Source organism: Pecten maximus, chromosome 15 (assembly GCF_902652985.1).
Source record: "Pecten maximus chromosome 15, xPecMax1.1, whole genome shotgun sequence".
NCBI lineage: Eukaryota > Metazoa > Mollusca > Bivalvia > Pectinida > Pectinidae > Pecten > Pecten maximus.
In genome coordinates this window covers 4,537,009-4,549,408 of record NC_047029.1, presented here as the reverse complement: position 1 = coordinate 4,549,408, position 12,400 = coordinate 4,537,009, and the positions used below count along the sequence as shown (strand labels likewise).

At 35.0% G+C, this 12,400-nt stretch overlaps 1 protein-coding gene across 1 annotated transcript; it reads left to right on the top strand.

The window, feature by feature from the left end:
- Nucleotides 1-7,302: 7,302 nt before the first annotated feature.
- Nucleotides 7,303-12,181, top strand: LOC117344180. Its single transcript, XM_033906835.1, has 7 exons — nucleotides 7,303-7,598; nucleotides 8,655-8,757; nucleotides 9,298-9,440; nucleotides 10,336-10,423; nucleotides 10,671-10,762; nucleotides 11,176-11,302; nucleotides 11,692-12,181. Exons 1-7 carry the CDS (start codon nucleotides 7,423-7,425, stop codon nucleotides 11,749-11,751), a joined length of 789 nt encoding a protein of 262 aa, XP_033762726.1. The 5' UTR covers nucleotides 7,303-7,422; the 3' UTR covers nucleotides 11,752-12,181.
- Nucleotides 12,182-12,400: the final 219 nt, after the last annotated feature.

Here is a 12,400-nt window from a genome sequence, read left to right as displayed (position 1 = left end):
GGCCAAATATGGGAAATTGAAGTAAATCCTTTAAATCCCTACTTGTCTTGAACGCCTGATTAGATTTTGATTACAATTGGTCTGGAGCAACATTGGCCAAATGAGATCTAATTTTGTATAAACAAAGGAAGTGGAACTCAGCGGACAGGAGAACAATGGCCCAACGGGCCCAATATAGGAAATAATATATATATAAAAAAAAACTTAGAATCCTTTTTCAGGAATGACAGGATTTGGTTTACCTGTACTTGGAACCATTGTTGAAAGAGGCAGTTCATATGTAGGAAAATATTTGAAATATAGATCAAATTAGTGTATTTTGCCATGATTACCGAAATATCCCGTTGAGCGATGCAAGCCCTCTGGGCATCTTGTATTATTATGCCATGAATTATCAATGTCTGTTTGCTTCCTATAGAAACGTTGTAAATGAAATAAGTAGGTCTTAACTTTAATTTCTTATCTCACTGAGGAAACATCTGAATTTTCATATCTCTGTCCAAGCTCATGAGAAAAAATGACCACTTGATTAGATGGAGACAATGAAAGGATTCTTAGCAATAACTTTATCACACAATCGAAATTATCCTAAAGAAAACGTACACATGGCCTAATAAAGAAGTGTTCCAAGTCTCGAGAGATATCAGCGTAAAGTTAATGACAAAATTCCCAAACAATGATCGAAAGGTCTATTGGAACAAAGGGCAATGACTCTTTCAATGACTTTTCAAAATGCTGCTTAAGGAATATACAACTCGTATAATATCAAAACCCAGGAAAAAGTATAAACTGTATAAACAAGGCGAATTTCAATCGCCGAGAGGGCAATGCTTTTATATGAAGCTGTGACCTGGAAGCTTGTGTTCCTACTGTGACAATCGATTTACAAATCAATAACGTTAAAGAGATTTTTTAATGTCGCTCCGGAAAGCACAACTACATGTCATGATCACAAAGTCTACCAAACATCAATGATATCGTTGAAAACTTAGCAAAATCCCAGAAAAAACTTAAAATTCCCCCAATTATGGCCAGACGAGATATGAAATGAAGAGAGCTTCATCGTAGGACAAGGGAACAATGACACGAAGGAAATAGAAGTAATTTAATTATATAAGGATGGATACTACGTGGATCTGTACCACTGCACTAACAGGGGATTCAGGACGGAAGGGTAGGCTGGTCAAAAACATGGATACTAGCCAGGCACAGAGGCAAGTCGAGGCAGTACATCGGGGCTATATGACAGCGGGGTAGGATAGGATAGGTGAGTAATATGGACCATGAACATGCAATAAGATACATGTTGTAATGGCATTTTATCACAAGTACTTGACAATATTTATCCATAATGTACTGCACCAAGTTTCCCCACAAAGTCACATTCGTAATGATCTGCTTGCGATTGCAGTGTTCACTCATATCAACGGGTTTCAAAGCTCATTTGCGCCATCATGACTAGATCCCTGTCTCAACAATATTCCTCAACGTAGAAAAATTACTTAACTTCATAGCAAAGCACTACAGAATTAAAGATTTCCCCTTAAATCCAGTAATGCTGTCCTACAGAAAAATAAGGGATTTCTTTCAATTTTTACCGAATCTACAATATTGTGCGTTATTCTCGCTGTAGACATTATTATGATAACTGTGGGTATTCAATAGTGTCGACGCACTTAGATGTCGATATACACTAAAGAGAAGATCCATGTTGAATTAATACAATATGTTTAAATACCTAATAGTATCTGGAAAGATGTTCATAATCTTTAAAGAGGCTTACCCGCAGACGGACCGGTAAACGGCACATCTCCGATCACTAAATAAACTTCAGTACACGTTTCTATGTGACAAAATTAGAGGCTTTCCGACTTTATTTCTTGAAAACAATTACAGAATATGTATTTAAAAGACGTTTTAAAACTCAACCTGAGAGGGAAATGTATGGAATATAACGGCAAATCTTCTTTGTAAATCGCCGCTGCCTTTGAAGTTATCACTGTGCGGCACTGTGCACGTGCTTGTTTCTTTGATGTGTCAATCAAATTAGACTTATTGCGGGTTGCGATTAAATAAATAATATTTAAAAAATGAGGTTTTAATATCACTTTTCAGCGTTTTATAAGGAAAATAAAATTAAAAACTCAACAATTCCAACAATCTGTCATGTGTAAAAAATCTTTTTCTATTAGCCAATTTTTCTGATCTCTCTGCGGGCAAGCCTCTTTAACAAAAGCAGTGATTATAAACTGTGTTTGTGAGATTTCGAAAACGACCGATTTCTTTGTCAAGCAATGTGTGCAAAATTCTCATTTCAGTCTTTGCTTGAGAAAACAAACTGAGTGTTTCCGTATTAATGATAATTCTAATGTTTATGGTTATTATTTATTTTGTTAGTGTAAACTCTCCAAACAATGGCCGGATTGAAGACCTACCTGTTATTCTTTTGTCCTTTCGTGATGTTATAGATAAGAAAACCTACGTACATTGTCTCACAACATGGCAGCTAAACTTCTGATAGTGTTGACCACGGTGTGGTTGAGTACAGGTCTGTTTTACATGTCACCATTCGACCATGATATAATGCTTATCCAGTAGATAATCACTATCTACAATTTATATTAATTTACGTTTATTACCATCAATTTGATAAGTGACCTTCACGGAAGTTTTATTTACATTTTAACAGTAAATATAGTTTATGGATAAGAAAAATAACATTTCTAAGGGATAATATTTGTAATGTAACGAAAAGGCGTGAGAAAAAAATAGTCATTTTTATAGTTTGACCCAAAAATAAAAAATAAACCCGAACAAATCGTTTTATTGTAATGTCTAGGGGAAACAAACTATTATGTACGCTTGTTCTAGGTTGTCTCCCTTCACATTCTATTTACTTACAAATTGAACGACTTATCCTCGTTTGGATGTCGTTCAATGTGAGGTGATTTTCTCTGGACTGCAAGTCTATCGATTTTAATTATTTAAACAATTCGCCACGCCACGTGAGTTTTAAAGAATTATATGGATAAATTTTGATACTTACTCTAAGGTCAGCCATTCTTCTATAAGGGAAATAATTTAAGACGACGAAATATACTCATATTTGGCACATTATACACCTATTTTACTTCACTACTAATTCAAAACTAAGTGTTAACAATTTTCTATTGCAAAAAATAAATCATTAGTTTTTAGCTCAGGTTTTGTAAAGATAAACAATAGCACAAAATAAAAGTTGAAATTTAACATCGATTTAATTTGTTTTTGTAATAGTCCGGGTACCAGCAGTACAAAGTAACTGTACCTGTTCTGACAACACCTATGGTCAGGCCGTTGTAGGATCAGACGGATGTCACGTGTGTTACACTGGACCATACGGGGTCAGATGTGTCCGCACTAACACAACTGATGAATGCTTGACAAAAGGTAACCTTGGCAACCATTGTTATATTTCTCCTTTGTAAACCCTTAACTGCTTTTACAGGCCCGTGTATGGAGCCTTTATCATGTTTATGCTAATGTTTTAGCTGGATAGAAAACCATGACGTTGTGACGTTACCAGAAAGTTAACTAGACGGCGCCATTTTGAAAGGAACGATCAACGCAATTTTAGCGTTTTCTCCTGTTACCCGATGGTCTATGTATAAAAAGCTTATGTCAAGTGAGTATTTTGTCAAAAACTAAACAGAAAATTATGGAAATAAGTGAATATTTAACTTCTCTACGAGGTAAGCTATGAACAAATGGCTGACTACGTCAGTCGTGGTTACTAATTTAAGATAATATAGTGCCAGTGAATCTACGTAAAAACACCAGTATTTTTAACAAAATTAAAGGAAGCAATTCAGCATTTTTGTTTAACACCTTTAACGTTTTTTGATTAATTGACATATTCCCTATCCACAATTTTCTTCTCAGAACTATGGTTGTCAAGTACAGTGTGTATTGACACAGGTTTAGAAGTGACGTGGTCAAATGTTCTCTAGGAACTGTAAGCTTCATCCATTTGTTGTTAGCTTACCTCGATCGCGGAGAAGTTAAATATGCACCCATTTCCGCAATATTCAGTTTAGGTTTTGACAGAATACTCAGTTGACATTAGCTTTTTGTGCAGAGATCAGCGGGTAACGGGAGAAAACGCTAAAATTGTGTTGATAAGTCCTTTCAAAATGGCACCGTCAAGTTGACGTTCCGGTAACGTCATAAATAGACGACGTCATAATTATGTTACCGATTCCCGCGCATATTAATCCGCTGAGCCTTTCTGCACTGCGTATATACTAAGCTGAAGAAGGGAGAGATGTAAATATAACCATGTTTTTTCAGGGCCTACCCACCAGGCAGGGAGTCGCGCGTGTACATACGGCGATACCGTAGGTGTTTACGTTGGTGATGTCTTCACTGCACGTGATGGATGTAATACTTGTTTGTGTACTGAACAAGGTTTAGCATGTACGGGTAGAGCGTGCTCCAATTCTGCATTTGGTAAGTAGGGATAACAAAATAACTGTATTATTTTTCCTTTACGTATATCTGTTATAATAACAGGATTTGTTATTATCTACCCTCTACAATTCATTCAGCTGTAGTAAGAACAAAGCATGCAATCATTTACTTGCAATTTTAAACACGTTGGACTACACTGACATACATAGAGACGGTTAAAAAGAACATATAACTTATTTCATACATGTAGATATCGAGTTCCTTTTACAAAAACAAATCATGTAATAACCTACTGTCTAGGAGAAAGCATATATTTATGGTCAGGTATTTCGTTTTCACCATTAGTATATAAACAAGTTGTCTGCTTTTCAATTATTTATGGATCAATAACAACAATAAACTTTATCAGGAAATTCCCAACTTGATTTCATAGAAAATATTTCTATTGCCTTAACTTCAATTAGCCCGGGTTTCATCTGGCCGTGACACTATGTCTGGTATGGTGTCAGGGCCAGAGGAAACTCGAGCTGCTTTTCAATCAAGGATGTTGATATTAACTGCTATCTTTAATGGTAATGTAAATACTCTTCCTAATTATGTCTTTCAACAATATCACGATGTTTATTTCATCATCAGTTTCGGTACACACTAGCAGCATGACTTCCGTATGACGGTTTAACATATGCCATTTATGGATCAATAATAACAATAAACTTGGTCAGGAAATATTCATCTTGATTTCATAGAAAATATTTCTATTGCCTTAACTTCAGCCTAGGTTAGTAATTTGAACTTCAATATTACACGGTAGTTATTGACTTAGTAGAATAAATTAATACATATGACTGTTTATGACAGCATCATAACTTATTTGTTCCAAAGCATCTTTACACAAATTTAGCTTTGAACACGAATAACGCATCGAATAAATATGTATTTCACATAGCACATAAACTTAGGCTAGCGTATAATTATACCCTAATAATACATTTGTATAGATGTCATTATTTATAAATAGCCGAACCACACCAGGACCTGTATGGACACTGCAGGTATAAAGAAGCAGGGGAGAACGTTTGGTACCATTTCAACAGCCAATGGCAAGCCGTAGATGGATGCAACACGTGTGTCTGTGTTGCTATTGGCAACTATCAAGGGCAATACATCTGCACCAATGGAATATGTGTACACCCGCATCGTAAAGAGTCCACCTCAGTGATTGGATGAATTTATTTGTATTTTTCAAAATAAATGTAGAATTTTTTTTTTCTTTTTCAATTGATGTCGAGTCTGCTTATTTTATGTAAACACATGAACTGTATGTATATATGTATGTATGTATGTATGTATGTACATGTATGGTATGTATGTGTGGTTACATAAATTATTGTCATACAAATATTTGTCACTTTAGCGTACTGTCTGGATTCTAACTACAGCTGAGAGGTACACGTATGTACATTTGTCATCTATATTTACAAGTAAACAGTAAATAAACAAAAACGGAAAATAGAGAGATGTGTGTCGAATGAATCTTCTCCTGCGTGAGGACACAAATTTATACTCCATGCCTGCTTTTGATAAATAAAATTATTTTGAACCTGAAAAAAAAAAAAAAAAAAAAAAAGACGGAGGTCCGCATTGGGTTTCTTTGGAATCTGTTTTCTTGTTCCTTATCCAGGAACACTGATTCCCTGATGCTCTACACTACTGCCAGTTTAGTCTATAACCAAAATGGCTGTAGGTCAAGCATGTAATTTCTCACTGTAATGCGGATTAATGTCATTGACAATTTGTCATAGAAATGACCTTCTGTATATTTCTGGGACGAAACCTCACCCTCCAAAACTGTTGAGGTAAAGTATTGGTGAATTGGGGTATTGATGTCAAGATTACTGGTTATTGTTGCCACTCGGAGTACCATATGTGTCATCTTCCTAATACACACCTGAAACAGATACCCTGATTTTTGCCTTAGTGTTAAGTGTTCGCCAAGGCAGGGTAGGTCATGGATTTTGTCTTCAAACCGAGACAAGCTACAGTCAATATATTATTTTACTTTCGGAACTCTGATTGGCAGCATGTATCTTGCACACAAGGGAGGACGTCCTTAAATGACCATAGCTGTTGATAGGATGTTAAAATATAACGCTAAACTGATCTCAAATTGGCATTTGGACTTTAGCGTTAGGAGTAGGGACGGGTCGCTCCCATGTCACTATATATTGTCCTGATAAACTTTAATATATTAGATATAACGTTCATATATCGATTAGTCTGTAGTATGGATGTCTGTTTGGTTTATTAAGCATTATTCTCAATTATTGTTTGGGTTTATGAAGTCACAGACAAAAGAACGGATGGAATGCCCATCCGTTTTTTGTCTGACTTCATAAACTAAAAAATAATTGAGATAATAATGCTTATGTTTTAAGTTAAATAATTCAAATGCTGGTAAGACAATCACCATTATTTATTGTTATTTTTTGTTTTTGTTTTTGCAATGACAGAAATGTAAATGTGGCGCATTTATATGAAAACCAGATATCACTTTAACCAATTACCGTGCCGCTTTTGAATTTCCCGCGAAAAGAGTCGTGACGAACAGCTACATTGTACATGGTGCCACCCTCGCAAGATTCGTGACAAGCGACTCAAGTAACTGATCGTCTCTCGTCTTTCTAGACTACATTTAACATCCCAATATCTCCTCTTTTTGGCCTCATTCATGGCCTTATAGTATCGATAGTTGAGCTCCCGTTAAACTGATTTCATAATGATATCTAAAATGATATTGTTTATAGATATCTGATAACTTAGCCTATTCAATGAATTAATCTGTATACAGCTGTAGTTATCAGTTTCAAATTGTTATCAAGCGGCTTCACTTAGGGAATGTGAAATATCAAATATGGATTTATCAGTGCAGACAATTGGGGTTTCATAACATGGACACTTATATGAATTGGAATTATGGCTAATTTAGTACTGGAAACGTTACAGGTTGTTGTGGTCCTCCTATGTATTTTTAACGACGGGATGGTGACAGCGGATGAGTGTCAACAGATTGATTCGTGCTCGTGTCAATTTCCCGACGGTACGAAGATCGACCTGTCACCGTTATCTAGTAGCGATGTAAATACACCAAGGTATGATATTATGTATCCGTATATTATTAATATTTCACATAAAATAATGTGTGAGTGACGAATTAATGGTTTCAGGATACAGGGTGACGGGTATCCAATGTCGTGGTAGGATAAATATTGAAAAAGTCTCTAAATTGGGTTACATAACACTCAACAAGACTATTACCCTACCTCCACAACGACCCCCAGAGGAGTCTAATTAGACACATTACCCCACTGTATGATATTGTCACGCGACAAATGCCCCCTCCTCAAAGGATGAGGCTTTCGTGCCTCCCTTGCTACATTCTGCATTATTGCAAAAGCGACATGTGTTATTTCATTTGATGACAATATAAACCGGATATTTGTTCGGCTTAAATAGAAAAACGATGTTTACGGATCATTTGGGCACTCGGTGATCATTGGCTAATTGCATGCAGACTGAATTTTCACACCCAGCACGACACCCACTCGGTCACATTATACTGACAATTTTAACGGCGAGTACCAGTCACTACCACATCCGAACTGAAAAATGACGTCACAAATAAAGTAGAGTTGTTTGGCTCGATTGGGGAGAAAGAACACGTAATCTAACACTCTTTGTGACAATTTAATGACACGAAACTAGATACTACGTAATATGAAGTCATGCTCATTGTTATATATCAACTTATTGATAACTTCATAAACAAGCCTGTGAAAAAGGCGTCTATGCTACAGGCTAAATAGGTTTTTGTTGGTGTTTCCCTATATGGGTACCATACCACTTGGCATTGCTCCACGTCTGGCTGATATTTGAGCGTTTGTGTTTATAAAGAAGGTTAAAATTTATTCATGGTCTCTCCTGACACCACGGCAAACACTTCCTCCTAATGGATTCCAATTAACAATGAACAAAAAGAACAAGGAAAGGCGATTGCTTTTGTTTTATTAACGTCATATCAACAGCAACATGACCCCCCCCCCCCCCCCTCCCCCCCCGGTGTGGGCAATACACAGTAAATTAAGGTACAAATCGGCATCGAAAAACATAACATACATGTTTATTATCATAAATTGATTTTGCTCTAGATTTTATGATGTCCCTGTAACGCCAGGCAGTGATGACATGTTTTCCTGGAACCCATGTGCTGACTTCCTACAACCTACAAGCTCAACATGTCAAGGTGTTGCTGTAAGTTTCTAGAGGGTCGTTTATGACATATTAACGTTCAAAAAATAATGGTAAGCTTGTTACGGAAATATAGAGACTCGTTTATGTATCATTTTGTAATAGGTTATGTTTCTAACTAATCAATAGGTAGGTAACTAATACTGGCACAAAATGTCGACAGGGAAGAGGGAGCATGGAATATTGTCACCTGTAATCGACAACGCTACGAAAAGAGCTTGCTTTTGTTACGCGTTACACAAACTAAAATAATATAGGGTAATTAGGATAGATACATTAATCTGTTTTGTATTCATTTCTAAAAAGTTATATTTACTAATGGCTCTTTTGAACAATCTAATCTTGATATATTTACGGACAAAAATCTGAGGGTATAACTTGCCCAATGCAAAATATATATATTTTTCAATCCATATACCTTAGGTATGACCTTTGTTGTAATTTCGACTAACTCTGAATTTATATTGAAAGATGCTAAAGTCTTGTTTTTGTACAATTCTGGTATTCCAATGAAATCAACATGGCTGTCTATTGTTATTGTAGGTGTGTCACATCCATCTGGCCCCGCCTATAGCCGTCTACTTCAACTTGGGGACTACTGATTCTGCTGCCTTCTCCACCAATGATGCTGGCCAGGTGGAGCTCTCTTACCGACATATTGAAACAGGCACACCAATTACTCAACGGTAAAGCAATCAAACTCTGTTGTTTGTACCGCCTGTTCAAAATATACACAAGTTCATCATGTTCTTTTTGAAATAATCTCAATTCCAAAAGTTACGAAATTTGTTATGGGATAGATGCCTCACTCCTTACAAATCTTAGCATTTGTTTAGGCTTATTTTCCTGACTTTCCTTGAATTTCGATATTTTTTAATCCAAACGTACATGGCTGACGAGACTTAACTGCAGTTCGTTATTTATTGATCTACATATTTTAACTCGTGTGTCGTCAACATTCCATTAGATCATCAATTCTACATTTTTTTTTTAAATCAAAGCAACTTGTCACTTAAATTCACCAAATATTAGAATTAAAGCACTTGATGCATCCTATTTTGACGTATATGCGTTTTTTTTTTTTTTATATTTCCGCGTTATCATTACTGTGCTTTTATTTATTTATATAATTTTTTTAATTTTAAAATAAAAAAGTGAATAAGTGAATGAAAACAAAAACTAATTATAGACGTTAAAAGAAATTAAGATTTTAATCCTGTCATATGAATTCTTATTCCATTCTCTTGCAAAAACTAGTTACACAAGATGTCGATTTTTTGACACACGAATATGCGTTGTTAAATATGGACATTTGCATGCTTACATATTTGACCTGTATGAAATATTGTAATTATGTTATGCCGTTATTCTTTCATTATCTGACATAATACGTTTTATAGCTTAATTCATATTTGAAAGCGAGATAAATTTACCTGTCCTTAACATAAATTCATTGACGAGTGATCAGGTATATTCTTTTTCTTCACATGATTAAGTTATCTATTCTCATATACTATGACCAAATATATCATCACTTCATTTTCGAACAATTTTACATGATCTTTATGTTTTGTATTTTAGGAGTGCTCATATTGCTTTATTATGTGATCAGACACAAGATGGCCTCCTCGTGCCCCTTTTTGAGATAGATCCCGGAAGTGGTCAATTTGTAAGTATATAATTAAAACTGCATATACTATTTTTCAAATATCAAGAAGGAAAGCTTAACAAATATACATATATATATATATATATAATAAAAGAAAGATGATTTAAAACATGTATAAGAAATTGGCTTATGGAATCATGATATTGCCATTATCATACAATATGATATACCGGTAAGTTTCAAAGACACGATACATTTTTCATATGTATTTTTTTTCAAATAACGATTATTTCGTATTATCCAACAGCATTTTGAGCTACATAGCAAATACACCTGTTATGGAGACAATGTTGGGGATAACGTGAGCCCATTTTCAGTTGGTACAATTGTTTGTTTGGTGTAAGTATAACAGTATCCTTTCGTAAATAAAGTTGCAATACATATATAATATACAGTAATATCCCACTTACTCGAATTCGTGCTGATTTGATCGAAGTTCGAGGAATATATGGTATTCGAGTAATTCGAGGTTGATTGAATACGTATGAACTATGTAGGGACCAAAGGAAGTGTTCGACGAATTAGGGGTTTTCGAGTAAACCAGGTTCGAGTTAGTGAGGTTTTATTGTATCTTAAAATTATCTCCATAACGTAATGCGATATGAACGTGATTTTAAATTTAAAATGTTACCCGTATACCAATAATCCATTCTATTTCTGCACAAAGTACTTTGATATCATTTTGAAGCAATGCTATCACTAATATTCAGAACCCTGGTATATATTGAAGAATTGATATTCTTGTTCTCCAGAGCTCTTGCGCTTGTTTTGGTGTACGTTATAGGAGGGGTTGGATACAACTCGTTATATAAGAAGAGTATCGGGATTGAAAGGATTCCGAATGTCACTGTCTGGCGGAAGTTACCAGGACTCATCAAGGTACGCGTGTACATGTAACTGGTTAAGATATTAAAATACACTGCCCTTCATGCTCCCTGCAACTTTCCAGACAAAACTTCTTTTTCTTAATCTAGGAAAATATGAAAAAAATAAATGCGACATTTTTTCAACGACCGAAAACATGTTTAGATGGTCATTCACATTATGTAATGTTATGGTACATACTTTTGCATTTTCCTGAGAATTTATCATATGAGAACAACATTTCATTGTATATGTTTCGTAATTTGAGTAGGAAATTGCTGATTTAGGAGTGTATGAATATAGTTGAAATTAATCAAAATTCGTATAAAATAAAAATTGCGAGTGTTTGTATAATCGTTATCATTCACGAATATCGATTCTTATATCATTGCTTTACTTTTCAGGATGGATTTAAGTTTGTGTTCACAGGGGGACGAGCGTCTGGAGATTACAGAAATATCTAACTTAAATCACTGACCGCACTTTTCCGTTCTTAAAAGCCATTTATAAGCAAAGTTTGTGTATTTGGAATAACTTTACAGATTGTTTTCGCTTTTGAGGTTTAGATTACTGACAAAATCGTAGGGTTGACACATCTACGTTTAAACGAAATTTAATCTTTACTTATCATAATATAGACATACAAATTAATTAATTGAAAGCACAAGAGTAAAGTAGTTAAAGTCATAACGAACAAATGCAAATCTTTACAGTGAATTATGTGCGATAGTGATATTTTCTAAGTGCCATATTAGTCAGTTTCGTAGACAAAAGCTAAATATTATGCAATTAATATTCCTACGCAAGATTCAGCACACATTATCTGTTTACAAAGGTATTGGAGTAAGCAAACTTTGTCATTTGCCATATTAAAACAGACACAGTTGTAACACATTTCTTTAGTTTGTTGTTGTATAATCTGAGCTTCCTTGACAAGTGTAAATTTTATCGGGATCCAGAAGCAAATGTCCCAAAAATGGTAAACAGGTAAGTGTAGACGCATATCATAAGAAAATCATTAAAACTGTTTAGTCTCAAGATGACCTCTTTCTTTGAAATTTGAGGTCTTCAGCAGTAATGACATGTACCGACCTAGAAACGATAGCAGAACTA

Excerpts from the sequence above, each read along its gene's own strand:
- LOC117344180 (XM_033906835.1), top strand. The coding sequence starts at position 7,423 with ATGGCTAATTTAGTACTGGAAACGTTACAGGTTGTTGTGGTCCTCCTA. Across the intron at positions 8,758-9,297 it reads CAACATGTCAAGGTGTTGCT|GTGTGTCACATCCATCTGGC; the intron begins GTAAGTTTCTAG and ends TTGTTATTGTAG. Across the intron at positions 10,763-11,175 it reads GGTACAATTGTTTGTTTGGT|AGCTCTTGCGCTTGTTTTGG; the intron begins GTAAGTATAACA and ends CTTGTTCTCCAG.